The sequence below is a fragment of the Sorex araneus genome, chromosome 1 (assembly GCF_027595985.1).
Source record: "Sorex araneus isolate mSorAra2 chromosome 1, mSorAra2.pri, whole genome shotgun sequence".
NCBI classification, from domain to species: domain Eukaryota; kingdom Metazoa; phylum Chordata; class Mammalia; order Eulipotyphla; family Soricidae; genus Sorex; species Sorex araneus.
Genome location: NC_073302.1, coordinates 3,134,504 through 3,159,093, shown reverse-complemented (window position 1 = coordinate 3,159,093; position 24,590 = coordinate 3,134,504). Strand labels below are relative to the sequence as shown.

The 24,590-nt window shown below is 65.5% G+C and overlaps 1 protein-coding gene across 8 annotated transcripts in view; it reads left to right on the top strand.

Annotated features, from left to right (window-relative positions):
• The window catches only part of FUBP3 (far upstream element binding protein 3), a 34,474-nt gene extending 10,594 nt beyond the window's left edge, over positions 1–23,880 (top strand). For 4 of the 8 annotated variants that reach the window (XM_055136059.1, XM_055136101.1, XM_055136095.1 and 1 more), the window contains 18 exons: positions 1,620–1,725; positions 7,740–7,773; positions 10,529–10,578; positions 10,867–10,938; positions 11,932–11,989; positions 13,376–13,538; positions 14,050–14,148; positions 14,701–14,802; positions 15,791–15,893; positions 17,405–17,505; positions 18,563–18,704; positions 20,603–20,763; positions 20,988–21,058; positions 21,174–21,254; positions 21,339–21,415; positions 21,943–22,014; positions 22,242–22,369; positions 22,583–23,880. In XM_055136059.1, coding sequence (XP_054992034.1) covers positions 1,620–1,725; positions 7,740–7,773; positions 10,529–10,578; positions 10,867–10,938; positions 11,932–11,989; positions 13,376–13,538; positions 14,050–14,148; positions 14,701–14,802; positions 15,791–15,893; positions 17,405–17,505; positions 18,563–18,704; positions 20,603–20,763; positions 20,988–21,058; positions 21,174–21,254; positions 21,339–21,415; positions 21,943–22,014; positions 22,242–22,369; positions 22,583–22,591 — 1,629 coding nt within the window. In that variant the 3' untranslated portion in view covers positions 22,592–23,880. The remainder of the gene's footprint in view (positions 1–1,619; positions 1,726–7,739; positions 7,774–10,528; positions 10,579–10,866; positions 10,939–11,931; positions 11,990–13,375; positions 13,539–14,049; positions 14,149–14,700; positions 14,803–15,790; positions 15,894–17,404; positions 17,506–18,562; positions 18,705–20,602; positions 20,764–20,987; positions 21,059–21,173; positions 21,255–21,338; positions 21,416–21,942; positions 22,015–22,241; positions 22,370–22,582) is intronic. The other 4 variants (XM_055136070.1, XM_055136109.1, XM_055136075.1 and 1 more) reach the window with 3 other exon arrangements.
• The last annotated feature ends 710 nt before the right edge of the window (positions 23,881–24,590 follow it).

Sequence of the window (24,590 nt, the reverse complement as noted above, 5' to 3'; positions counted from 1 at the left end):
GAGGGGGGTTATGAGATGGCGATTTACCAAAGCAGGGGGCTCCCGGCGCTCACCTGGGCCCACCAAGTGCCAGCCAGGCCCGACCCTGCTTAGCTTCCACGATCGGACACATTTCAGGGTGGTATGGCCGTGGGCCTGCTCACTGTGTCACCTCGGTGACCAGGGCTGTGCTGCCTCTGCCCACATACACACATAGGACGAGCGTGTGTGTTCTCAGTGGCCTGCCTACGCCCCTAGAGCCTGTTTCTGTGCCAGGCAGGCCTTGAAAGATGTGAATTCACCTGCTCTCTCTCTCTCTCTGCCGGCCTTCCTGCCTTCCTTCCAAGGCAGCAGCCTGGCCCGCAGGGTCCCCTGTTCCCCGCCCCCTCCCCCCTCGCAGCTCCCCAGGACTCCAGGCAGCGCTGTCCCCTTCTCGTAGGTCTCTGAACTCACGTCACTCTATTTGGTTCTCTTGGGGGGCTTGGGGCCACACCCAGCAGAGCTTGCTCCCAGCCCTGTGCTCAGGGTTCACTCCTGGTGGTGCCAGGGATCAGCCACGTGCCAGGCGAGTGCCACGACCGGACATGTCACATTGGTCAGCTCAGACGCTGTCGTTCCCTTCTCCAGAGCATAGCGCTTCCCAGGGAAGACAAGACAGACATGCTGCAGACTCCAGGAGCCCAGCACATAGGAGGCTCGGGCGGTGGTGGCCTGTTCTGAGAGCCTGCTCAGTGCTCAGTGCTTAGTGCCCGCCCGCCCGCCCTAGGAGGTGGTTTTCCTACAGCCTCAGAGCTTTGTGTTGGCCCCAGGTCCTGAATTTGCATTTGCGCCCCTGCTTGAGAATCACAGGGTCCCAGAGCAGGGCCGGGCGCTCGCCCTTCGGTTTGGGAAAGGTTGGTCGGCTGTGGAGACACAGCCCTTCCCTCCCGAGAGGAGCGTGCTCCGGGGCTCAACCACACGGAACGTTGCTGTTAAAGACTCCCACAAAGTTATCTCGCTGCCACCAGGGCAGGGACCTTGCCAGGAGCCTGGATGGCTTATGGCTGCAGCCCCCCACCCCACCACCCCCCGGCCCCGGGCCAACTCCAGTCTCCAGCTTCTGCAGCACATGTCCTTGGACACTGCAGGCTGTGTCCTGTCCTCGGCGGGACACCTGAGCCTGGAGGTGATGGCCGGGGATTGCCCTGTGAAAGGCGTCTCGGGAGCCTCGTGACTAAAGCTCTTTCTCGAACAGTCTTGGTGTCACCTGCTTGCCCCCACGTGTGGCATTCCTGTATTTGGAGGAAAGGCTGGAACGTAGTGATTTGCAGGGCCAGAGTGAGGGCACTGCGGGTAGGGTATCTGCCTTGCCTGCAGCCAGTCTGGGCTCAGTCCCTGGCACCCCTGAGCACTGCCCGCTATGGCCCGGCCCCAGCATACTGATTCGCTTGTGGCTGACAGAATTGTGCAAGCATTCTCTCTGAAGATTTGTTTTTGCCGTTGGTTTCTAAGGCCAAGAGAAAACTCAGTTGCTGGGGAGAAGCACTGTCCAGGGGACGGTGCCCCTTGCTGACGGAGCAGCCCTCCCAGGAGAACCCCGTCTTGCTCCCTGGAACCCAGCCGCGATGTGTTACTGAGCATTTAAATCTGATTCTCTCTAGATTGCTGCTAAAATTGATTCAATTCCTCACTTGAATAATTCCACGCCTCTAGTGGACCCCGCAGTGTACGGATACGGAGCGCAGAAGCGGCCCTTGGACGACGCAGGTGAGTCGCGGCAAACCTCTCTCCCCGGCTCTGCTGGCCGTGTCCCGCACGGCCTCGGAGGACTGGCAGCAGGGGGAGGACCGAGAGCGCATTTTCCTGCAATTCTCTAGCATTTGAGTTCTCATTTGCCTCGGTAATGCAGGACACTTTGCAGCTGGCCTTCGAGCACCGGCTTGGAAGTAATTTGGCCCGATTCAGGGAGTCTGTGTGATTTCGCGCTCCGTTCTGGCAGCGCCCACGTGGAAATTGAGGTCCCACTTTTCTCCGAAGGAAAGTGAGGGTTTGGAGCGTGTCTCGGGAAGCTGCGGCTGCATTGTGGCCTTTAAGAAGGGGGGGCACAAGGGGGTTCCCGGCGCCCAACCCTGCATTGCCTGCCCCCCCACAACCACCCCCAGCACGGGGGGGGGGGGCAACCCTAGGCTGCCGCAGTGTCTCCCTCCCTCCTCCGGTTTCTCACCCCTTTCCCGCACCCCATTCCCTTGCGTTCTTGGCGCTCCCTAGGTTGATTCTGTCGAGGCAGCCAGCATTTTGTGGGGTGGTTTGCTTATATACTTTATTGTGTCCCCCTAAAATATTGGAGCACTCGGGAGCACCTCGCCCCAGCACCTTGGCAGAGAGGACTCTGCAGAGAACTCAGGCCCCTGTGTTGTCTCTGAAAGGGCTGCCGGCCTCTGGGCAGCCCCCGCGGGGCCGCGAGCAGCTGGACAGGCCCCGCGTGCATGCAGAGATTTCTGGAGCCTTACGAAGGAAAAGCAGCCGGGGCCGAAGCGGTGCGACGGTGCGGGTCATTTTGAGCAGAGAGAAGGAACCGGTGTGACGCCGTTGCTTTCTGGCCCCGGGACTCAGAGTTAGCGCGGGTGGTGGTTTGGAAGTGTGGAACTTTCTGGAGTCATCACGAAGGCTTGACAGGCACAGCGTTCTTTTATAGTAAGTTCTTTTTAAAAAAATTATTTGTTTTGTGTTTCCATTTTCCTGGCCCTCGCCTGGAGGTGCTGGGGGATGGTGTCGTGATGGTGTCGTGCCGGGGCTCGAACCCGCACACAGGTACACTCGCCCTTTGGTCCCCCTTCCGGCCCTGTACTTGTCTGCTTCTGAAAACCATGGTGTGGGATCCGTCGCAGGAAATCCACCCCAGGACCCTGAGAATATGAGCGGCGGCAACACCTGCTGGCCCCCACGTGGCAGGGCCACCGCATCTGTCCGGGTGTCCCCCGCCAGCCGGCCCGGCTGCTGTGCCCACACGCTGGGCTGGATACGAGATGCTGCTGCAGGGTCACTGTGGTGCCTGGGGCTGCGGGGGAAAATGTGTCCCTGAGTGGTGGCCTGTCCTTTGCCTGTGGCAGAGGCAGCGTTTCCCTCCCGGTCGGAAGCAGAGAGAGGCTGTGGGTGCGTGGAGGAGCGGGCCAGGGTCCCAGCACGTCCCCAGGGTGTCCTTGGGGAGCCCGTCCACCCCTGGCAGTGGCCGCTGGGGCCTCCTTTTAGGAGAAGCGTGACTTCTTGCAAGTCAGCGTTTGGGGGCTCGGCTTTCGCGTGAGTCCTGGAACCCGGAGGCGGGGTTGGTGCTGCCCTCTGACCCCGGGCCCCGCTCCTGCCCAGCCCCCTCGGGAACCAGCTCGGAGGCGCCTCCCAGTGCTGTCCCGGCCGTGAGCGACCAGTGCTGGCCCGGCGTGGGTCTGTGCAGCTGTTCTCCGGCGGGGGCGGGGGCAGGGTTTTGTGCAGACGCTTCCGGTCGCATTGGCGATCTGACCTGGCTCCCGTTCCGGGCAGCGTCGGTCCTGACCTCCCGGGAGCCAGGGGCGAGTGCCCTGGGCCTGTTTGCAAACACTTCCTCCCAGCCCGCTCGGCGTTCGTTCAGGGCACTGAGTTTTGTGTGAATGGGAGGGCGTGGACGCTCGGGTGCTGTGTGTCCTCCTGTGGTGCAGGGCCCGAGCTCAGCCTGCAGGTCCTAGCTGCACCGCCTCGCCCCTGCCGGGCCCCGTCCCGGCCTTATTCCTGCCCTGCCTTGTCTTGCTCTTGTCTCTCTCGGCCCCTTCCTTTCCCGAAGCCCCCTCCTTCCCCACTTGGCACACCCCGCACTCCGCTCTTCCTGCCACCTCCCATTCACCTCACAGGCCCCTCGGTCCTGCCTCCCCTCCCCTCCCCCCTTCCTGCTCCCAGGAAGCCTCTGCAGGGGGAGGCAGCCACGGTAATCAGAATCGGGGTGGAGGAGGCTCTTCCTGGTGGACAGCGCTGCCCCTCGAAGGCCAAGGGGTGGCGCGAGGGCTGAAGTTCCGGCCCAGCCAGACGCAGCCGCTTCCACAGACCCTGGTTCACTCTCTGCAGTGCCACGGGTGGCCCAGAAACGCAGCAGACCGCCCAGAAGTCCTCAGCACTCGCCCTGAGAGGCCCCCCAGGAGCGGGCTGTGGGGTGGGGGGCGTCCTGGGAGCTCCTCTGGGGGGACCACACCCCGAGTTCTGGGCCTCTCCTGCTTCTGCTCTGCTTCCGGTGGCCAAGGGTCAGGAGGGCCAGCGCCTGCCAGGGCAGCCACTCTGCCTGGGGACGAGGACGCTGGCCTTCGTGGGCCGGGGCTCAGCTTAGCAGGAGGTGGGGGGCTCGGTGGGCGTAAGCCCAGGCCCCCCGCCCCTCACAGCCGTCAGGTCCCCTCTGGGGCCAGGCAGGACGGGCTCTGCCCCACGCTGTCTCCTGGGCGTCTGACCCGGCCGGCGTGTGCAGCCGTGTCCCAGCCAGGTGGGTCTCCGGGGGGTGGGACTGGGGTCCCGCCAAGCCCCGACCTCAGGGGCTTGTCACTGTGCTCGAGGGCTCTGCGGGGTGGGCGAGAACCCTGAGGGGCTTTGCGAAAGGCGTCTCCACGGTGGGAGTGAACGGAACCCCGCCCCAGCACCTGCCCACGCCGAGCTGCAGGCGGAAGCCCCGTGGCGTGGCCCAGCCGCAGTCTGTCCTCAGCGGTGAAAGGCCCAAACTGCCCACCCACGGGCACCCCGGGGCTTCTCGAGGCCGGCCCAGTCCCCAGGGCCCTGCAGGGGGAGGCACGGGAGGTGCTATGGGCTTGCACCTCCGTGCCCTGCGGTCGTGGACCCTGGCCCGGGGCCAGCTGCAGCCTGGTCTGTCTCCCTCACTGGCCCTGTGGGCTTCCGAGCTGCAGCAGGCCTGGCCTCCAAGGGGCCGGGGGCATCACGCGGCATCTCCCAGCTCCATTCAGGTGCCGGAGCCTGGGAGGAAGCCCCCTGAGCCCAGCTTGAGCGGGCGGGGGCGGGGTGGGGGAAGTGGGGGGGCGGCGAGGCGGGCACACCCCAGAGCCCTCAGCACGCATCCCCCACACCCCCACCCTTCTGACGCCTGCACGTCACAGCTGCCTTTCGGACTTGAGCTCTTTTCCCTGTTGTTTGGTTTCAGCGGGGGGAGCCCTGGGCCCCCTTCTGCGCCCCAGCCCTGATCCCGCCCCCCCTCTTGCCCAGCATGGGAGGTTGAGCCCAGGGCGCTGCGCGTGCCGAGCACATGTAGCCGAGCACTCCCACCAGGTCCGCCTCCAGGTCTTCCTGTTTGCTAAGCATCAGTCTCCACCTGGCCGTGCTCAGGGCCGGCTCCGGGCTCTGCCCAGGGACCCCTCCTGGCCGGTTCTGGGCCCGTCTTGTGCAGGCGCTTCACCTGCTGCGCTCTCCCGACCCCGCTTGTTTCATTTCTGATCGGAAATTTTTCCCGCCCGAGCAAATTGGCGAACAACGGGACGCAGTGACACGGTGATGCCGTGGCGCAGGGACCTTTCCAGCGCGAGGCGTGTCCCCTCGGTGGAGTCTGGGGTCCTGGGCTTGAGTAAGACACTCGTCCCTCGACTCACCCTCCTCCGCATTTCACTCCAGCACCCCTGCTTGGTCCTTGGGCCTGCACTGGACATGGGGAGGGTCCTACCCGGGGCTCCTGGGGGGGGGGGTCAGACTCCCACTCGCCTGGAGCAGGCCTGGCCTCCGGCCTCCTCTGCCGCCCGCCCGCGGCCCCCAGACTTTGTGCCGTGCTCAGCGCTCGGCGTTTTGCAGCCCGGAGCACTGGAAGCCTTTGTGCTGTCCTGGGGAGAAAAGCTTTTTAAAAACTCTGCAAATTGCCGCGATCCCCGCCCTGCCGCACGGCTGTGCGTGGCCGTCCCGCTGGCCGTTGCCGGAACTGGCGGGGGCCTTGGTGCGTCCAGGGCTCGGCAGATGTTTCTCAGGCCTGTGGACGCAGGTCAGCTCTGCCTTTGTCTGGCCGCGTCCAGGCCCTCCCTGCCGAGCCCGCGGCGGCAGGCCTTCTGAGCAGCCGGGGTCTCTGTCCCCCGCCGGCAGCGTGTGACCTTGGACACGGTGACAGGTAGTTGGTGAGCTTTCTGGGGGAGGGCGAAGACTTCCTCGTGGTTGTGGGGGCCGGTGCTCTCCCGAGACCCGCAGGGCGAGGCTTCTGCTGCGGCCGCTTGGCCCCTGGCCCGTGGCTTCCCTCCGCAGGGCAGGGCCGGTGCCTGCAGCTGCCCTCGCCATGGGGCCAGGTGTGGCCCGGGCCTCCAGCGGGCACCCCGGGGGGCGAGTGGCGCGTTTCCACTCACGGTGAAGTGACCGTAGTCGGCGTCCGGCTGAGCCTGGGAGGTGTTTGCCGCGGGCGGCCTCCCTGGGCCGGCTCCTCGCCCTTCGCCGCCTTCCTTGGCTCTCGCAGGCACCAGACCGGGCTCGGACCCGGGGCAGAGGGCGGCGGGGCGCTGCTGCCTGAGACTGTCCGTGCGCGGCCGGCCCAGAGTTCCTGCCGGCCTGCGCCCCTCTGCGCCTGGCTGCCCGCGCCTAGGGCTTCCCTGGCTGGAGCAGCCCCAGACCGGCCGTCTCTGCCCTCCCCTCCCAGGCCCAGGCCCACAGCCACCTCACTCGGCCACTCGTGTCCTGTCTGCAGTGACTGCATCAGCCTGGGCGGGCAGTGCCCACAGGCCTCGTCCCCCACGCCCGGGGCCGAGTGAAAGGGAGTTCGGGGGCCTGTGCTGCTGCAGGCCCTGCCCTGCTGGGGCCCAAGGCTGTGCTTACAGTCCGGCTCTCAGTCCTGTACTCCCGCTCCAGTGCTCCTACGCTTGGGCTCTTGCACCTGGCGCGGCGCCTTGGTCCAGGCTGAGTGACTGTAAAGGGAACGTTCCAGGCGGCCATGTGCGCGAGCATCCTCCTGAGACAGGCCCTGTGGCGGCAGTGTTTGGGCCGCGAGCCGCTCCCCGGCTATCGCCCCGACACGCCGCCATGCTGCTGCTCCCCGTCTGCTCCCCGCAGCCAGTCCCGCGTGCGAGTGGCAGGTTGAGTTGGAGCAGGGGGAGAGTGGCCGGGTCGGTGTGGCCCTGCCCCTGACCTCCCCGAGGCCCGTGGCCCTTCCCGCGTCGGGCCTTTCTCCTCTGCTGCTGCGTTTCCCAGGAGAGAAGCACCGCGGCCCTTTCTCGGTGCTGGCGGGGGCAGGAGCCCGTCACCGGAGAGGGACTGGGAGCCAGAGTGGCTGGTGGGGTGCAGTCGGGTGGCTTGTCCCCCAGTGGCCCCTGTACTGCGGCTCCCGAGGGGGAGGCCGGGGGCTGCAGGCCTGACCCCTGGGTGGCAGATAGGGAGGGGGGCAGGGCTGGCAAAGACATATGTGCCGGAGCCGCAGCTGCGGGGCAGCCCTGCACAGAGCCGCAGCGCCCCGGCCTGCTCATTTGCTTGAGAAAGAGAGCGGGAGCCTCTCAGACCCGTCCCGTGCGGGCGGGGAGGGGTGCGGGCGAGCGGGATTTCCTCCCGGGCCTCTCAGCATGCGGACACACGGATCAATTTCTTATCCTGTGTTCAGCTGGACAGTGGCCGGCGCCGGCCGCTCGCGCCGTCCCCTCCTGCTTCGTATCACATTCCGCATTCATTTCAGCCACTGAGCCTGAATTGCCGCTGGCCTGCCTTCCGCCCGCCTTTCTTCCCGGCCCCGGGAAGGATGCGTGTGAGGATGGAGTGAGTTTATCCGTGCTAATGCTTTGATTTTTCTCTTCTCTTTCTCTTTGCCACAGTAGGTAACCAGTTAGGGGCCTTGGTACATCAAAGGTAAGCAGTGGGTTATGTTTTATTATTTATTGATCATTTCTAATTGTTTATTGATCCACCATCTGTACGAGAGCGCTCGAAAGTCAGAGGTGGGAGGTGTGGAGAGCCGTGGGCGAGAGAGATCTCGGAGACGCGAGTGTCTGTTGCCTTTTCCGAGGTGGCCCAAGCTCAGGGGCCGGACGGTGCCCGGCCTGGGCCCGGAAACCCGCCCTGTGCCCACACTCAGCTGCCCACTGCCACCCAGTGCAAAGGGGGGGCCACCTCCCACCCGGCTCCGTGGGCCTCCCGGCCTGCAAGGAAGCCTGGTTTCCCACCTGCAGGCAGTAGGACCCAGTACGACACCAGGGGGTGTCCCAGAGCCTTGATGAACCTGCCTCAGTTTCCCCTTCGGCCTTTCCTTAAGTAATGAGGATTTAGCACCCCAGTGACCTGAGTTTATTTGTTGTGGTTTTCTGTCTCTGTGCTCAGGGTCCCTCCTGGTGGGGCTTGGGGACTGTGTGTATGTGCTGTGTTTGGTGCCAGGGCGCTGTGATGAGCACTGTGTGTGTGTGTGTGTGTGTGTGTGTGTGTGTGTGTTGCCAGGGCTGTGATGAGCACCGTGTGTGTGTGTGTGTGTGTGTGTGAGTGTGAGTGTGTGTGTGTGTGTGTGTGTGTGTTTGGTGCCAGGGCGCTGTGATGAGCACCGTGAGAGTGTGTGTGTGTGTGTGTGTGTGTGTGTGTGTGTGTGTGGTGCCAGGGCTGTGATGAGCACCGTGTGTGTGTGTGTGTGTGTGTGTGTGTGTGTGTGTGTGTGTGTGTGGTGCCAGGGCTGTGATGAGCACCCTGCCCATTGTGCTAGCCCTCCGGCCCGGTGGCCTGGATGTGAAGGCCAGTCTGCAGAAAGGGACCTTTGTGGCCCAGTGTTGCTTGTTGCAGAGAGTAAGACGGGGCCAGAGTGACAGTACAGCCGCTGAGGTGCGGCCTGGTTTGCTCCCAGGCACCCCCTCGGGTCCCCTGAGCACACACTAGTGTGGGATTCCCCGAAACCCCCCCAAACAGAAGCTCCTGCGCACTGCTCCCTTCCTGGGGGAGCGGAAGGCCCTCTAGGCCGGGACCCGCCACGTGTGAGGCGGCCAGAGGGGTGCCGAGGCTTTGCTGTTCTTTTTCTCTCATTTGGGCTTTTCGGGTCACCCAGCAATGCTCAGGAATCTCCTGGTGGTGCTTGGGGGACCCTATGGGCTGCCGGGGTCGAACCTGGGTCTACTGCGTGCAGGGCAGGCGCCCTCCCCGCGGACCTCGCACCCGGGCCCAGCCGGTCCTTGTTTGCTGAGTCAGGCCATGCTCAGGCCCCGCTCGCTTCAGACGCGGCTCTCCTGCGGCCTCGGCCTGCCTGTCCGTTTCTCTCGTCCCTTCTCCCTGTCCTCGGCCTGCGCTGTGGGGAGGAGCTGCCCCTGATGGGGGTGTGGCCGGCCCCCTAGCAGGTTCCCCGGAACAGGCTCTGCGGCGTCCTGAGGACAGGCCCACGGGGGCTCTGAGCAGGGCGCAGCCTCCTCACAGGGCGAGACCCCCCCCCCCCGGTGCACCCCTGAGGGCAGCTTGGCTCACCCTGCCCACTCCGGGACAGCTGACCCACTCATGAGAGGGTGCCCAGTGCTCGCCTTGTGGGGGGGGGGAAGGAGAGCACAGCAGGGGGCACTTGCTTCCCATGTGGCCCCACCTAGCAGTGCTCAGGGCCGACTCCTGGCCCTGTGCTCAGGGACCAGTCCTGGCAGGGCTCGGGGAACCATATGGGGTGCCGGGGGTTGAACCCTGGTCAGCTGCCTGCAAGACAAGTGGCCCCAGAACAAACCAGAAAAGCTGATGTATTTTAGGGGAGGATGATTTGCCTTGAGCTTTGTCCTGAAGTAAATGAGCACAGATGTAATTGCTTCCCGGGGTGTTGGGAGGAAGGGGCTGTTATGCACCCCCCGCCCGGCACACTAGCCAGGCCGGTGTGAGAGGCCCGGAGGGGGCCTGTGGGGCGGGGGTGCTCGTGCCAGCTGGTCTCCGGCAGCCCGGCAGGGGTGGCCGGCGAGGCAGCGCCCGGCGGACAGAATCGCATTTGCCAGAGGCCCCCGCAGAGGGAGGGACCCCTCGTGCCGTCCTGGGCGGCAGCGGCCAGGCCTCCGCTGGACACCGGCTCCCTTTGGAGCGTCTCCGCTTCAGAGAGGCGGATGCGAGGAGAGAGGGCGCAGAGCAGAGAGGGCCGAGGAAGGGTGGGGGGGACACGGGCCACCGTGAGTGACCCCACACGACTCTGCAGACCCCCGAGGCTGCGTGACCTGGAGCTGACGGCCCGTTCGCCAGAGAGGACCTTGGGGACTGGCCGTTCTGTGGGAGTCAGCCGGGGACAGGGTCTGAGGGAGGAGACGAAGGGCAGTGGGAGGCCAGCAGGGCAAGACGGCGCTGACCCTGCAGTGCCCCGAGGGGGAGGGTCTGCGGTTGCTCCCACCGGCCCTGGGCTGGGTGTTTTCCTGTCACCCTTCGGCATGCGGGCCCGGGGTCTGTGGAGCGGCCATAGGATTATTATTATTATTATTATTATTATTATTATTATTTTGGCTTTTGGGGGTCACACCCGGCGATGCTTGGGGCCCCCTCCTGGGTCTTCACGCAGGAGTCACTCCTGGGGGCCATAGGGATAACCGCGCTGGGTCAGCCGTGGTGCTATCACCCGGCCCGCTGTGGGATTCTTCACCCTCCGTTTCTCCTCACACACAGTGTTCTTTGTTTTCAGGGCAGTAATCACAGAAGAATTCAAAGTACCTGATAAAATGGTTGGCTTTAGTAAGTACCCCGCCCCCTCCCCGCTCCCTGCCTGCCCGCGCATGGCCTCGCGGCAGTCCCCGTGTGGATAGCTTCGCACGGTCTCACTAGCGCCCCCGTCAGGGGAGGTGTCTTCGGGCAGAGGAGGCTGCAGCGAGGGGGGGGGGCTGCACACACCTTCGCCCCCTCCCCTGCCTTGAGCGCTTGGAGCCCAGAGGGCACCGCCTGTGGGTGCATGCGTGCGGCCCCTCCCGGGGGCTGGGGCGGGTGGGTGTGGAGGGCGCCCTGACCCCCTTCGCTGTGTTTCAGTTATTGGCAGGGGAGGTGAGCAGATCTCACGGATTCAAGCAGAATCTGGTTGCAAAATTCAGATAGCTTCAGGTAAGTCGCCAGCCCGCCCCCCACCGGCCCCGGGTGCGGGCGGACAGTGGGTGGAGCCGGGCTGTCCTCCACGCAGTCACTGTGCTTGTCGCTCAGGAGTGGGGCCGTGGGCCGGAAGGATGGTGCAGTGGGGGGCACTTGCCTTGCACGTGGCCAGCCGGGGATCCCCAGCACCACGGATGGTCCCCCGAGCCCACCAGGAGTTAGCCCCGAGCACTGCCTGGTGTGGCCGGGACAGAGCGTAGCAGAGAGGCGAGGCCTCGGGTCAGGACCGCACTTCCTTACGCTTGTGCCGTCGCCCTGGGCTGCCAGGGGACCCTGCAGGAGCCCCGGAGCCCCGTCCTCCCCACCCCTGCTCTCGAGGCCCCTCTGTTTTCTGCACCAGAATGTCACAGCAGACATGTGGCACCCGCAGGAGTCTGGGGGCCCTGGGAGCGAGCCTGCGGGGGTCGGCCCGCAGCTGTTCCCGGCGGGGGCCGCGGGGACGAGAGTTGAGTGGGAGTCAGTGTGTCTCGTCTTGGTTTTATACTTGATCATCCGGTTCGAGGCTGCCCCCCCTCCGTGAGTGGAGGAGGGTCTTCGGCGGAGAGTGACGGGGAGCAAGGTCACTCTAGGCCCCTCCGCGTCTCAGACACAGCAGCTCCCGGTAGCTGTTCCTGTGTCACCCCTCCCCCAGCACAAGAAACCATTTTTAAGAAGCAAAATCAGCATCCCGCGTGTTGCAAAGGATGATTTATTTCCCCCTGGTCTCCCGGGGAGCCAGTGGCCTGTCTCTGAGCCGCCCCAGGGTGTCACTGGTTGGGTGACCCCGTACTCGGGGGCTCACCTGGACCCGGGCCCAGCGCGACTGTGTCTGCTGGGGGAGTCTGGGCTTCCGAGTCTCCCCGAGCAGAAACGAGTCTTTTTTGTGGGCGCCTTGGGCCTCCGCAGGCCGGCGTGGACGCCCCCGAGGCCGCACGCCAACACCCGTCGTCTTCTTGGTTCTTCTTGTAGAGAGTTCTGGGATTCCAGAGAGGCCCTGTGTACTTACCGGAACCCCAGAAAGTATTGAGTAAGTTTCCTTTATTTACTTTTCCCTTTCTCTCTTCCTCCTCCTTCCCCAGGCGGGGAGCACCGGAAGGGCCCGAGCTCAGGAGCTCTGCCGCTGTGCTGGCGGGGCCGGGGCGGCCGGGGCGGCCGGGGCGTGTGCATCTCCGGCCCCGGCCCCGGGCCAGCAGTTTTTTCAAACCCTTTGGCACCTGGCCCCGATAAGCTGCAGGTGTGCCCGGGGCACCTCGGAGCCGCCGCCTCCTGTTACCGACCAGGGCACTGGCCCGCCTGCTCTGGGCAGCAGCCCCCGGGGACCAGCGGGCCCCCTGAGCCGCTCCTGGCCCGGATCCTCCCGGCCACACGGTGCCCTTTCCCGACCGCCGCTCAGCGCCCGGGCCAGGTGCCTGCAACAGAAGGCGCCTTGGCAGCAGCCGCCTGGGCCCCGCGGTGCCGCCCAGAGCTGGCAGGGCCCCGGGCGCGCCCGCCAGGCCCAGCCTGCTGGGTTGTGCTGTTTCCCCGTTTCCGTTTTTCGGGGCGTCTTGAGGAGTTTGACTGCTCTTGTTCCGCCACGACATTGCGAGCAGCTGCGCGAGTAGCCCCACAGCAGGTGCTCGGGGCAGACGGGCTCGGGCCGGGCTGGTCCCTCTCATGTGCCAGCAGAGTGGCCGGGGCCGAGGGGACGCTGGGCCCGTGCACACCCGGCTTCCTGCCCGTCTCCTTTTCTTTCCTCCGCTCCTCACCCTTCCTGCCTCCCGTTCTACCAAGAGTCTGGCCAGCGGGCTGCGGGCTCGAGGGTCCTCGCGGTAGCTGGCCTGGGGCCTGGCCGCGCCCGTCCTTCTCGGGAGTCTGAGCAGACACGCAGGGAGCGGCAGGAGAGATTCTGGTGCAGAAAAGGGACCTGGCCCCTGGCAGGCGACGGCACTGGGCTGGGGGCTGCCTCCGCCGCGCCCCCCACACAGGCCCGGGGCAGCCCCGTCTCCAGCCAAAACCTGAGAGCGGGAGCCGGGAGATTGACGTGACGCACAGAGCAGGTGCACTGGGCTGCGGAACTGCCACCGCCTTGGCCCGGCCACCGAGGGGACGGGGGGGGGTGGCCGGGGATGCGTGCAGGGCTTGCTGGCTTCCTGTCTGTCCGTCCTCTCTTCTGTCCTCACTGCACGGAAGCCTGGTGGGTGTAGACTGCGGAACCGGGTCACCATGCCGGGGCTCAGAGGTGGTCCCCGGCCCGCTGGCAGGTCCAGGTTCCGTCTGTGTGGGGGTGCCACCGCGGGGCGTGCCGTGTTTCACTTCCAGCCTGGCACGGAGGATGGCGGAGGCCTCGTGGCCAGGGCCAGCTGGCCGTGCCCTGGGGTCACCTGGGGTCCGGCAGCCCCCCTTGACGCCGCGTCTCCGCTTCTCTCCCCTCAAGACAAGCCAAGCGGCTCCTGGGGCAGATCGTGGAGCGCTGCCGGAACGGGCCCGGCTTCCACAGCGACGTGGACGCCGGCAGCACGGTGCAGGAGCTCCTCATCCCCGCGTCCAAAGTGGGCCTGGTCATCGGCAAAGGCGGCGAGACCATCAAGCAGCTGCAGGTGCGTGAGCCCTGCCCGCCCGCGCGCGTCTGCGAGCCACCCCCACGGGTGATGTCTTGGGGGAAACACGGGGCCAGAGCCGCGAGCTGGGGGCATCCCGCGTGGTGGGGGTCTGCCTGGGCCAGAGTCGGGGACACTCCAGGGTCTCCTGTGCTGGCCCCTGCGTGCTGCCCAGTTACAGTGGAGCAGAGTGGCTGCGGGGCGCGGTGACGTGGTGGGGGTTCAGCCACGTGCCTGGGATTGCTGCCCACTCCTCCACCCCGGGGCCCAAGTGCTTCTCCTTAGCCTCCCCTTCACCTGGGGGGGGGCAGGGGCTGCCCTCTCCTTGCTGTGCTCCACTCGGAGCAGAGAATGTGGCACCAGTGCCCGGCCAGGGGCAGACCAGGGCTTGGTCTGGTGCCCAGGGAAGCGAGTCCCCACCCCAGCCGGCCTCTGTGCACTGTGGTGGGGGCCCCCGCTGGGCCCCACACACTTGTGCCCGCCCTGAGGGCCCGTCTGCCCGTGTCCTCAGGAGCGGACGGGGGTGAAGATGGTCATGATCCAGGACGGCCCGCTGCCCACGGGGGCAGACAAGCCTCTGCGCATCACCGGGGACCCGTTCAAGGTCCAGGTAGGGAGCCCGGCCGGTCTGCGGAGCCCTTGGGCCTGTGGGAGGGGCGGGGCGGGAGGGGCTTCCCGCCCGCAGCTCACCAGGCGCCTGACACCCGGGGAGAGCCCTGAGCGTCAATGGGTGTGGCTCCCTCCAGAATGTCAATTTAAAGTGAAAAAGATGGGCTGGAGCCATAGCACAGCGGGGAGGGCGTTTGCCTTGCACGCAGCTGACCCGGGTTTGAGTCCCAGCATCCCTTAGGGTCCCCCGAGCACCGCCAGGAGTAATTCCTGAGTGCAGAGCCAGGAGTAATCCCTGTGCATCACTGGGTGTGACCCAAAAAAGCAAAAAAAAAAAGATGGGAGTGAGGGTGGGTGGCTCAGCTGTAGGCAGAAGACAGCCCGTCACGGCCCCCCCACGGGCCCGGGGCTCTCCCCCACGGGGCCCCGTCACCTGGCGTCAAGGAGTGTCCGGTGTCGTCCCTCCGTCCCCTGGGCCGGGCCGGGCAGCGGCCCTCTGGTGTCTCGGAGCCTGCTCTGGCGTCTGTGCTCCATCACGACCTTCTGTCCGCAGCAAGCGCGGGAGATGGTGTTAGAGATCATCCGGGAGAAGGACCAGGCCGACTTCCGCGGCGTGCGCGACTTCAGCTCCCGGATGGGCACAGGCAGCATCGAGGTACGGCCCAGTGCCGCGGTCTCGTCCCCAGCGGCCCGCTGCCAGGCAGACCCCGTCCAGTGACCTGGGCAGCAGCTGCCGGTTCAAGCTCGGGAGCCTCTGGAATGAGGTAGAACGGGCCAGAGCCTGAGGCCGGGGCTGGAGTGAGAGCTGAAGGGCCGAGCAAGGCTCCGCTGGCCCAACCCCAGGACCGTGCGGGGTCTGGTCAGCACTGCAGGCGTCTGAGCGAGTGCCTGCCCTTCCCGTCTGTCTCAAGGACGGGGGGGGGGGGGGGGACTGTGGGTGCTCGCGGGGGAGCGGGCCGGCCGGCCCAGCGCCACAGGAAGGCAGGAGAGACGCCGGGTGGGGGGGCCCGAGGGGGCAGCAAGGTGGCTCAGGGAGAAGGGGAAGAACTGGGGTGCGGCTGGCGCGGGCACAATGCCACTGGCGTGGTTTACAAAGGGTTAAAGCACAGGAGGAGGCTGGGCGATAGCACAGCGGGGAGGGCGTTTGCCTTGCACGTGGGTTGATTCCCAGCATCCCATATTGGTCTCCTGAGCACTGCCAGGAGTGATTCCTGAGTGCAGAGCCAGGGGTAACCCCTGAGCCCCGCGGAAGGAGAGAGTGTCCCGAGGTGAGGCTCTGGCTCGCGCCGGAGTTCGAATCCCAACTCCCCTCTGGTCCCCTGAGCGCCGCTGGCTGTGCTCCCCAAAGCAGCATTGTGACGGGCTCTGGGGAACATGGTACCCTTAGGGCCGCCTCCCGAGCTCTTTGGTCAGACCCCAGGCTCACCGAATGTCCCTCACGGTCTTGCAGTCGTTCAGCCACTGTCAGTCGGGGTGGATAACCATCAGTAAATCACCTTAGAGGAAAACTGTGCTCATCCCCTCTGGAGTGCGTGACTCCTGGGAATATATGTGAGAGCGTGTGTGTATGTGAGAACTTGTACGCGTGTGACACACGTGTAGCATGTGTGTGCGTGTCTCTGAGGGGACGTCTCTCCGCTCAGGTGTCCGTGCCCAGGTTTGCTGTCGGGATCGTCATCGGGAGGAACGGGGACATGATCAAGAAGATCCAGAACGACGCGGGCGTGAGGATCCAGTTCAAGCCAGGTGGGTCCCGCCGGCCCCGCCCTCCTCGCCGCGCCCGCGGGGCCGGGAAAACCAGCAGCACTTTCAGTTTTGATTATTTTGAATTTTTCAAACAAATCACCTGTCCCGGTGGGGTACCGAGTGCCACAGCAAGCACCAGCCCCCAGCCCCGGAGCCCCACCCCCGCCCCCCTGCTGAGGGTGGCCCCTGGCACCTCCTGGGGCCCCTCAGTTGGCTGAGTGTCCCCCAGAGTGGCCCAGGCCCCCCGAGCAATTCTGGGAGCCTCCCACCCCCCAAGAGAAACACCACTGCCTGTTAGTTCAGCTCCAGGCTAAAGGTGACCTTGGACCGTGTGGCCCCGAGCTCAGAGCCAGGGCTGGGTGTGGCCCCAGGAGAGAACGAAGGCGCCGACATGGGGCAGTGAAGCCCTGGGGTAGCGCCCTGGTACGGTGTGTGCTCTGCCTTTTTTTTTCCCTTTTCGGGTCACACCCGGCGATGCTCAGGGGTTGCTCTTGGCTCTGCACTCAGGAATTGCTCCTGGCGGTGCTCCGGGAACCATATGGGATGCTGGGAATCGAGCCTGGTCGGCCACATGCAAGGCCAGCGCCCTCCCCGCTGGGCTTCAGCCTCCACAGATTGGCCGGGGAGAGCCGGGGGGGCCTATAGTTTTGTTTTTGGGGTGGCAGCATGCTTGGCAGTGATGCTCGGCGGTTTCCTCCTGGCTCTCCTCAGGGTTCTTTGTGATGGTGCTCAGGGGACCATATGGGGTGCTGGGGGTGGAGCCCGGGTCAGCCCCATTCAGAGTGCCCTCCGCGCCGGGCTGGCGCTCCAGCTCCTGCTTGTTCGAGTAGAGTCAGAACCAGGGCGCGTGGGAAGGGCTGGAGTTTGTGCTGTGCACGCAGGCGCCCCGGCTTCCGTCCTCCGCGCCCTGTGGTGTCTGCACCCGCACACCCCACGCAACGCCAGCTCTCGTGCAAACACTCAGACGCGTCCCGAGAGACGGTCGGGCCGCAGGCGCTTGCGGGCGTGTGGCCGTCCGTTTTGACCCCCAGCATCGCATCCCGTCCCCAGCCCTGTTTCTCTGGCGCTGCCTTCTGAGGACACGTCCCCAGGAGTCTCCAAACCACAGACCAGGCGCACGAACCGCAGGCGCTCGTACCCCGAGCCCAGCAGTGAGCCCATGCTGCTGGGTGTGGCCCGACCCCCCCCCCCAGCAAAGACCCTTCGGTACAGAAAGGTCCGGATGGGCCCCAAAGCCTGTGTTAGCAGAGGGTTCACTTCACATCCCCGTTTCCTCGTTTCTCCCGAGCTGGACGGGCCGCGCAGGTCAGAGCCCCGTGCCGGTGTCGGTGCTTCCCGGCCCCCCCCACCCCCGCTCTGTCCCGTCCTTGCTCGCGTGGCCGGCGTGGCCGTGCGGGGAGCCCCTGGACCTGGCGATGTCCCGGCCCTCCTCTGGCCCCTTAGGGCTGCGCTCGCACCCCGGCCTGGCCCGGCCCCTCCCGAGCTCCCCTCACCCCCTTCTCGCTCCGCAGATGACGGGATCAGCCCGGAGAGGGCTGCCCAGGTCATGGGCCCCCCCGACCGGTGTCAGCACGCGGCGCACGTCATCAGCGAGCTCATCCTTACGGCCCAGGTGGGTCCGGGCCCGGCGCTCTGGCCGCTTCTGCCCTGAGTCCAGCGCTGGCGCCGCGTCCATACCCGCCGGCCTTCTGTTCAGACTCGGGCTGAATGCCGTGTGGGTTGCTGAGGACCAGAATCGCACGTGCTGTCCCCTGCTCACAGCTCAGACTGTGGCACGTCCCGCCGAGGGTCCCCGGGTGGAGGGCTCAGAACCGAGGCTATGGGGGAGGGGACCCCGGGTGGAGGGCTCAGACAAGGGGCTGTTGGGGGACCCCGGCTGGAGGGGTCAGAATGGGTCTGCACCAGGAGCTCGTCTCACCTGGGGATCCCGGGGGGGCCCTCACAGGCGACCTTCTAAGGAGAGCAGCTGAGGGGGGCCTGGATGTTCTTCCTCCCAGGCCTGGGCAGGCGGGGCAGGGGGGCCGGGTCTCCTCCGTGAGCCGGGATGCAAGGACGAGCGTCACCCGGCATCCAAGGCCTGCCTGAAGGGGCGGGGATGGAGAGAGAGAGGGAGAGACACAGACGGACGGACGGACGGACAGTCCCGGCTTCCCAGACTGCCGTGTTTGCTGGTCACTGTCTCCTCGGCACGGGGCTTGCTGCCCGCCCTCCTGCCCTGCCCTGCCCTGCCCTGCCGCCCGCTTTCTGACCAGGCGTCCTCTGAGCTTCAGGCTGACTCGGGTGGTCTGGCCACGGCTGTGGTGGGCCCAGTAGGGGACACTCCGGAGTGTCAGAGGCCGCAGGCCTTGCCCCACCCCTCGTGCATTTGCGAGGGGCAGGAGAGGGTGACCCCCCTGCCTTAGAGTGCCCGAGCCCCTTGCTGGCCAGAATATGAGGGGGGACGCAGGTAGCGGGTCTGAGTCATTGTCCACGCGGTCTGGCCAGAGGTGGGCCGGAAGTCACCCGTGGGGCTGCCCCACAGGTCTCAGACAGGCCCTGCTGGACACAGGCTCTGGGTGGCCGTGGGGGTGTGGCCTGCAGGGGCGCCGAGGACACCTGTCCCTTCTCTGCCGGGGGAGCCGGTGGCCGCCGCGGAGACAAGTCCTCACTCGCCCTGTCCTCGTCCCCAGGAGAGAGACGGCTTTGGGAGCCTGGCGGTGGCCCGGGGCCGAGGCCGCAGCCGCGGGGACTGGAGCGTGGGCGCCCCTGGGGGCCTGCAGGAGATCACGTACTCGGTGCCAGCTGACAAGTGCGGCCTCGTCATTGGCAAAGGTGAGCTCAGGGCCGCCTCGAGGCCGCCAGCCACGGCTGCGCCGTCCCCTCCCTGCTTCCTGGTGGGAGGGAGGGTGAGAATCCCTCTGTGAGCTCCGGAGAGTAAGGGCCACGTCGCTGGGCCGGCTTGTGGCCGCAGGGCGGTGTGGAGCAGGGCGGGAGCTGCCTGTGCCGGGCGGCCGCAGGGTGAGGGCTTGCGCCCAGCAAGGGGCCCTCGGCACAGCCGGCGGGGCCGAGGCCCCCAGGGCAGTGTGGGTCTGTTTGACGCCCACTGTTGCCGGCATCTGCCCACCTCCAGCCGCTCTTGGGGGTATTCCGCTGCCTGGCGCCAGGGGCTGCCTGGCCTGCTCAGACCCGGCCCGGCCGCCCTGTGGTGCCGCCACCCGGGGACAGACCCGGCCTCGTGGGGTCACCCCCAGCACTTGCCGGTGTGGCCCGAAAATCCCCTTTTCTTGGAGGGGGGCTCCTGGTGGTGCGCGAGGGACCCCAAACCATTCGAGGGTCAAGCCCAGTCCGGCTGCGCCCGTCTCTTGCTCCTCCACAGGATGAGGCTGGGGCGTGGGCTCCCCCGAGCGCCTCAGAAACCCAGGACATGCTGGGGGGCTCTCGGGGGCTGGTCTGAGCCGGTCTCCTCCCTGGGAAAGGCGGGGCGGGGAGAGGAGCCTCCGGGGGCCTGGATTTCCATGATAAACACGGCCATCGGGCAGATAGCCTGGCCAGCCCGCTCCTGTCAGCCGGCCTTTTAGCGGCCTTGATTAATTGCTTTACGATTTCACGTCCAGCCGGGGGGCCGCTGGTGGGCTGTCTCTGTCCCCCATCAGGTGGCAGGACGGAGCCGGCCGCTGAATGAGTCTATACAGAGTCCCCATGTGCCAAGCCGCTGACCTCACTCTAAAAGAAGATGAACTTCAATTAACTCCTTCCGGCCCCACACGGCCCCAGGGCCCCCCGGCCCCCGGCTCCCGGGGCGGCCCGAGGCCTGGGAAACGGGGCGTCTGGGGTTCTCAATCCCAGACACACGCGCCCTTTTGTGCTCCCGACCCCAGAGCAAGTGGCTCCAAACAGACTGGGGTGCAGGGAGGGGCGTCCGTCTGGGCTTTAGTTCTGCTCCCCTAAAGCGCCGCTGCCGGGCAGGCAGGCTGCGTGCAGGGCTCACGCCCCGTCCCCGCACGAGACAGGCGACACCTGACTCAGGCCGGATCCAGTTCCAGGCGGATCTCGAGCCCGCGACTCGGGTAGGAGCCCGGCAGGTCCCTTCCCCATGAAAGCAGGCGCCCGCTGCGGACCCCCGGCTCTGGGGGCGTTGGGCGCCCTCGCCCGAGGCCTGGCCCTCAGCCGCCCGCTGCCCCCCGAGCGCTGCCCAGACTGGTCCTGGGGGAGACCCAGCTCCCCACTCTGGGCTCTGGGCAGGGCTGTCTGTGAATTCCTGGACAAGTTGCAGAAGAAGAATCGAACCTTTGTTACCCCACGAGGCTTTTGTTACACAAATTTCATTAAGAGACTGGGACTGTCGCAGGTTTCTCAGTCCGACTGAGAGTTGCCCCGAGCCCCGTCCACCAGCTTTCCTGACCCCTTCCTGGTCGGCCAGTCTGGACCCGCCCCCCAGAAGGAGGCAGGGGCTGGGGGGGACAGGCCCGTGGCCGTGTGGCCTGCAGAGGGAGCTGGCGCTGGTGGCAGCTGTGAGCCCCTCGCCTGGCGCCTTTCCCGGGCCGTGCTGGGCTCCCAGGCCCGTGGCCACCAGGACGGCCACGTCCCCGGCGGGCCCAGGTCACTCCGACAGCCCGGCCGGCTCCCGGGCGCGCCCCTGCAACAGTGGGGCGGGGGCTCCCACACGCAGACTGACGGGGTACACGCCTCTCCCGTGCCCCGTGCCGCTCACGCCCCGCGCCCGCCCGCAGGCGGGGAGAGCATCAAGAGCATCAACCAGCAGTCGGGGGCGCACGTGGAGCTGCAGCGGAACCCGCCCCCCAGCACCGACCCCGGCCTGCGAGTCTTCACCATCCGGGGCGTGCCCCAGCAGATCGAGGTGGCGCGGCACCTCATCGACGAGAAAGTCGGGGTACGTGCGGCACCCCGCGGGCCCGGGGCAGGTCGGGGCGGGTGGGAGGCGGCCGGGGCCGCGCTCACCAGCTCTGGCTGTAGTTCCAGATAAAGGGACAGTTGGTGGGGGGTGGGGCGGGGAGCCAGGGCCTGGCCCAGCAGGCCGGCCCCCGGGGGGCAGCTGTAGGGACCCCGGCAGAGGGGCCAGCAGCGGCCGTGAGAGCCCGTGTGTGCCCACCACAGGGTGCGGGTCTCGGAGCTCCGGGCGCCTTTGGACAGAGCCCCTTCGGCCCGCCGCCCGCCGCCCATCCCAGGTGAGTGGCCTTGGCCCGGGGGCGGGGGCAGGGGCGGGCGGGCGGGCGGGCGGGGACCCCGTGGACCCCGTGGCCGGGAGGCCCTCACCCGGCCCGGCCCTGCGCTTCCTTCCAGCCCCTTCCCGGCCCGGAGCTCAGGGTGCTTCCCCAGCCTCGCCGCCAAGGTGAACGGGAACCCGCACAGCGGCCCCGTGAGGTCAGTGTCCTCGGCGGGGGCCGCGCGGGCGGGCGGGCGGAGCTGGGGCCCCCACCCCCACAGTGACCCTCTCGTCCCGCACAGCGGCCCCCCGGCCTTCCTGACGCAGGGCTGGGGCAGCACCTACCAGCCGTGGCAGCAGCCCTCACAGCAGCCCCCAAGTAAGTGCTCGAGGGCGCCCTCCCCCCCTCCGGCGCCACGCCCGGAGCCACCCGGCCTGCTGGCCGGCACCCGGCGTGGACACACGTGGACATGCGCCTGGGCGCGCCTGTGCCTGCAGGGAGGTGCCCGAGACCCCCAGGGGCACCGCAGGGGCGGCCCGCGCCAGCCCCACCCCGCGGAGACCCCTCTGCCAGGCCAGGCCTGTCCCTGGCCCCCCAGAGGACCTGCTGCCCCCCTCCCACCCCGGCCCCAGGTTCCTGCCGTTCCTCTGCTCCGGGGGTCTCGGCTCCCGTGACTCAGCCGCAGCGACACAGCCGGCTGTGGCCCCAAAGCAGCGCAGAGGTCTTGGCAGGGGTGCGGCCAGGCCCCTCAGCCGGCCCCTCACCCAGCTCGGCAGGGGCGCTCGGCTGCCACAGCTGGGCGGCTCCAGTAGGTGGAGTCCACGGCGTGGCAGGTGGAGCCCGGGCCAGGCGCTCAGGCCCCGTCTTGCCCGCGACACTGACCCCTGCCCTGGTCTCTCTCGCAGGCCAGCAGAGCCAGCCGCAGAGCGGCCAGCCCGACTACAGCAAGGCCTGGGAAGAGTTCTACAAAAAGCAGAGTGAGTGCCCCTGCCCCACCCCTGCAGCACGCCCCTCTGTGTTGTGATGGGGGGGCCGCCCCAAATTGGAAGGGGGTGAAGGCTTTTCCGAGCTCGGCCTTGAAGGGAGAGGAGACGGCTCGTGATGGTGGCCCGGAGCCCTCCAGCCCCCTCCAGCCACCCCCAGGGAGCCTTGGGGAGGGGCACGGGAGGGGGACGGGGGCCCTCACCTGCTCTCCCGCCCTCAGGTCACGCGGCCAGCGCGGCGCCCCCGGCCAGCTCCCCGCCGGACTACAGCCTGGCCTGGGCCGAGTACTACCGGCAGCAGGTGGCCTTCTACGGCCAGAGCCTCGGGCAGGCGCAGGCCCACAGCCAGGTGGGTACCGCCCCAGGCCCCCGGGCGCCCCGCAGCACGGCCCCAGGAAGGGGGCGGGGCTGGACCCCCACACACACGGGAACAGCTGCCGTGGGCCGGGCCCCACCCTGTCTGGCCCTTGGACCTGTTTCCCCCGCTGTGGAGGAAGTTGCCAGGGGGAGGGCCGTGGGGCTCAGGCCGGCGCTGACCCCTGCCCCGTCTGCCCGCCCGCAGGAGCAGTAGGGCCGCGGCCGCGCCGGCTGCCCGGAACCACGGCGAGCGAGTCCTGTTCGTAGCAGAGGTTTCGGGTCTGCAGACCTTCGGATGAAGACCCTTTGTTTGTTCTGTGAAACACTATATTTAGATTAACAGACTTTTTCTAAAAATCGGGAAAATTAGTTACTAAAAATTGCTGATTCTTCGTCTCATGTCCGTCCGTCCGTCCGTCCGACCGTCCGTCCGCTCCGTCTCGGGCGCCGCCCCCGGCCAGCCCGGGACAGGGACCTCTGGCACCTCCGCCCGTCTCGTCCCTTGTGTGTCTTTTTGGTCACAGTTTGTTTTTGTTTTTTGGCAACACAGAGTGGCTTGGAAGTCTTAGGTGTTCTGTAACAAATTCTTTTTAAAAAATTTTAAACAGTATTTAAATATTCTTAAATGTGTAAATTCATTCAATGTATTCTAATTTTTCTTGTACCTTGGCCGTCTGGTTTTATTGCATTTTTTTAAAAAAAAAAAACGGAACTATTATATATTGTAATTATGTGAATTCTGAATTGAGGCAGGTAACTGTGTTCCTGTCCGACGGGGCTGGGCGGGGGCATTTGATAGGGTTTGTATAATTTCTAGAGTTCTAAAGCGTAATATAAAAATGTGTCTGTGTTTAGGAGATTCTCTTCATGTGTCCATGACTGGTTGCAGTTGTGTATCTAAGACCTCCAAGCTTGTTTTAAAAACAAAACAAAAAACTTTTCTCTATTCTCTCAGAAGTATAAATACTGTTATTTTTAATATTAAGAAGAAATTCGATATAACTTTTAACAAACACTGTGGAACATTAAACCGTATACAAATGTAGTAACTATTTTTTAATTCCAAGGTGTTTTTTGCTTTTTTCTTTTAAATATTTTAATATTTGTCAGATTAACTAGATGAAGAAATAAATCTAGTATTAACCACAGTATGAATTAAATAATTTTGATTTAATAAAAGGGATAATATGATTTCCAATGTTTACTGTAGTATGTATCTTGTACAGATAACCTGTATTTTTAAAGAAAACGGAATTGAAGCTATTTTTTTCTTGCATTTTTAATTGACCTGAGGGACATTCCGTTTGAAATGTGCTGAAGTCATGGATTCTGGTTTTCTCCTCCTGTTTTCTTTATAATGCTTGAAATGTCTAACTATTAAAAAAAAAAAATTCGAAAATGTTATGCATGTTGTTTTAAAAAGATGTTCTTTTTATTTGACTGACAATTCATTTTACACTCTATATAATAAAATTCCCGCAAGGCGTCTTGTGGGCAAAGTATTGTCTGTCTGCATCCCTCTGTCCGCCCGTCCACCCGCGTGTCCACTTGACCCTCGGCCTGCCCGCTGCCCCAAAGCCCGGGAAGGTTCTCGCAGTCAGTTTCCGGCTCTTCCTGGCTCCCTGCAGCGGCGGGGCCTGGGGCTGGCGCCGGCCGGAAGGTTCGCAGAGGTTCTCGGAGGTTGGGGGGATGTGCTAGGTCCGGGAGCCCTTTCCTGGAATTGCTGATCCGGCTGCTGTGCCCCCACCCCTCGGGCATCCCGCGGGCTCTCACCCCGGGCCCTGTGGTCCCCCCTCTGCAGCCTGCCCCCCACATGGCCAGGCGCTGCCTCTGGAGAGCCTCTTCCTCGGCCCTGTGCCCCCGTGCTCGCCTGCTGGGGCCGAAGGGGGAGTGCTCGGGGAGGCTGAGCCCGCACGGGGGGGCGGGGGGCCCACCCTCACCCTTCCACAGGCCCTTCGAGGAGGGGAGAGCATCTGGCATCTGCGGCTCCTTCAGGCCCAGAAGGGGTGAGCGCACACCCATCTGCGCCCGCGCGGGGCCTGCGGGGGCCGGAAGACAAAAAGGAGCCGTGGCATCTTCACCCACACCTCTAGAGAATCGAGTCTGACGTTGAGAAATTGCATCGTGAGCGGCGCTCCGGTGAGGGGCGGGCGCGGAGGCTGGTAATGGGAGTCAGGGCCGAGACTTCCTTCTAATTCATCTCCCGAGCTCCG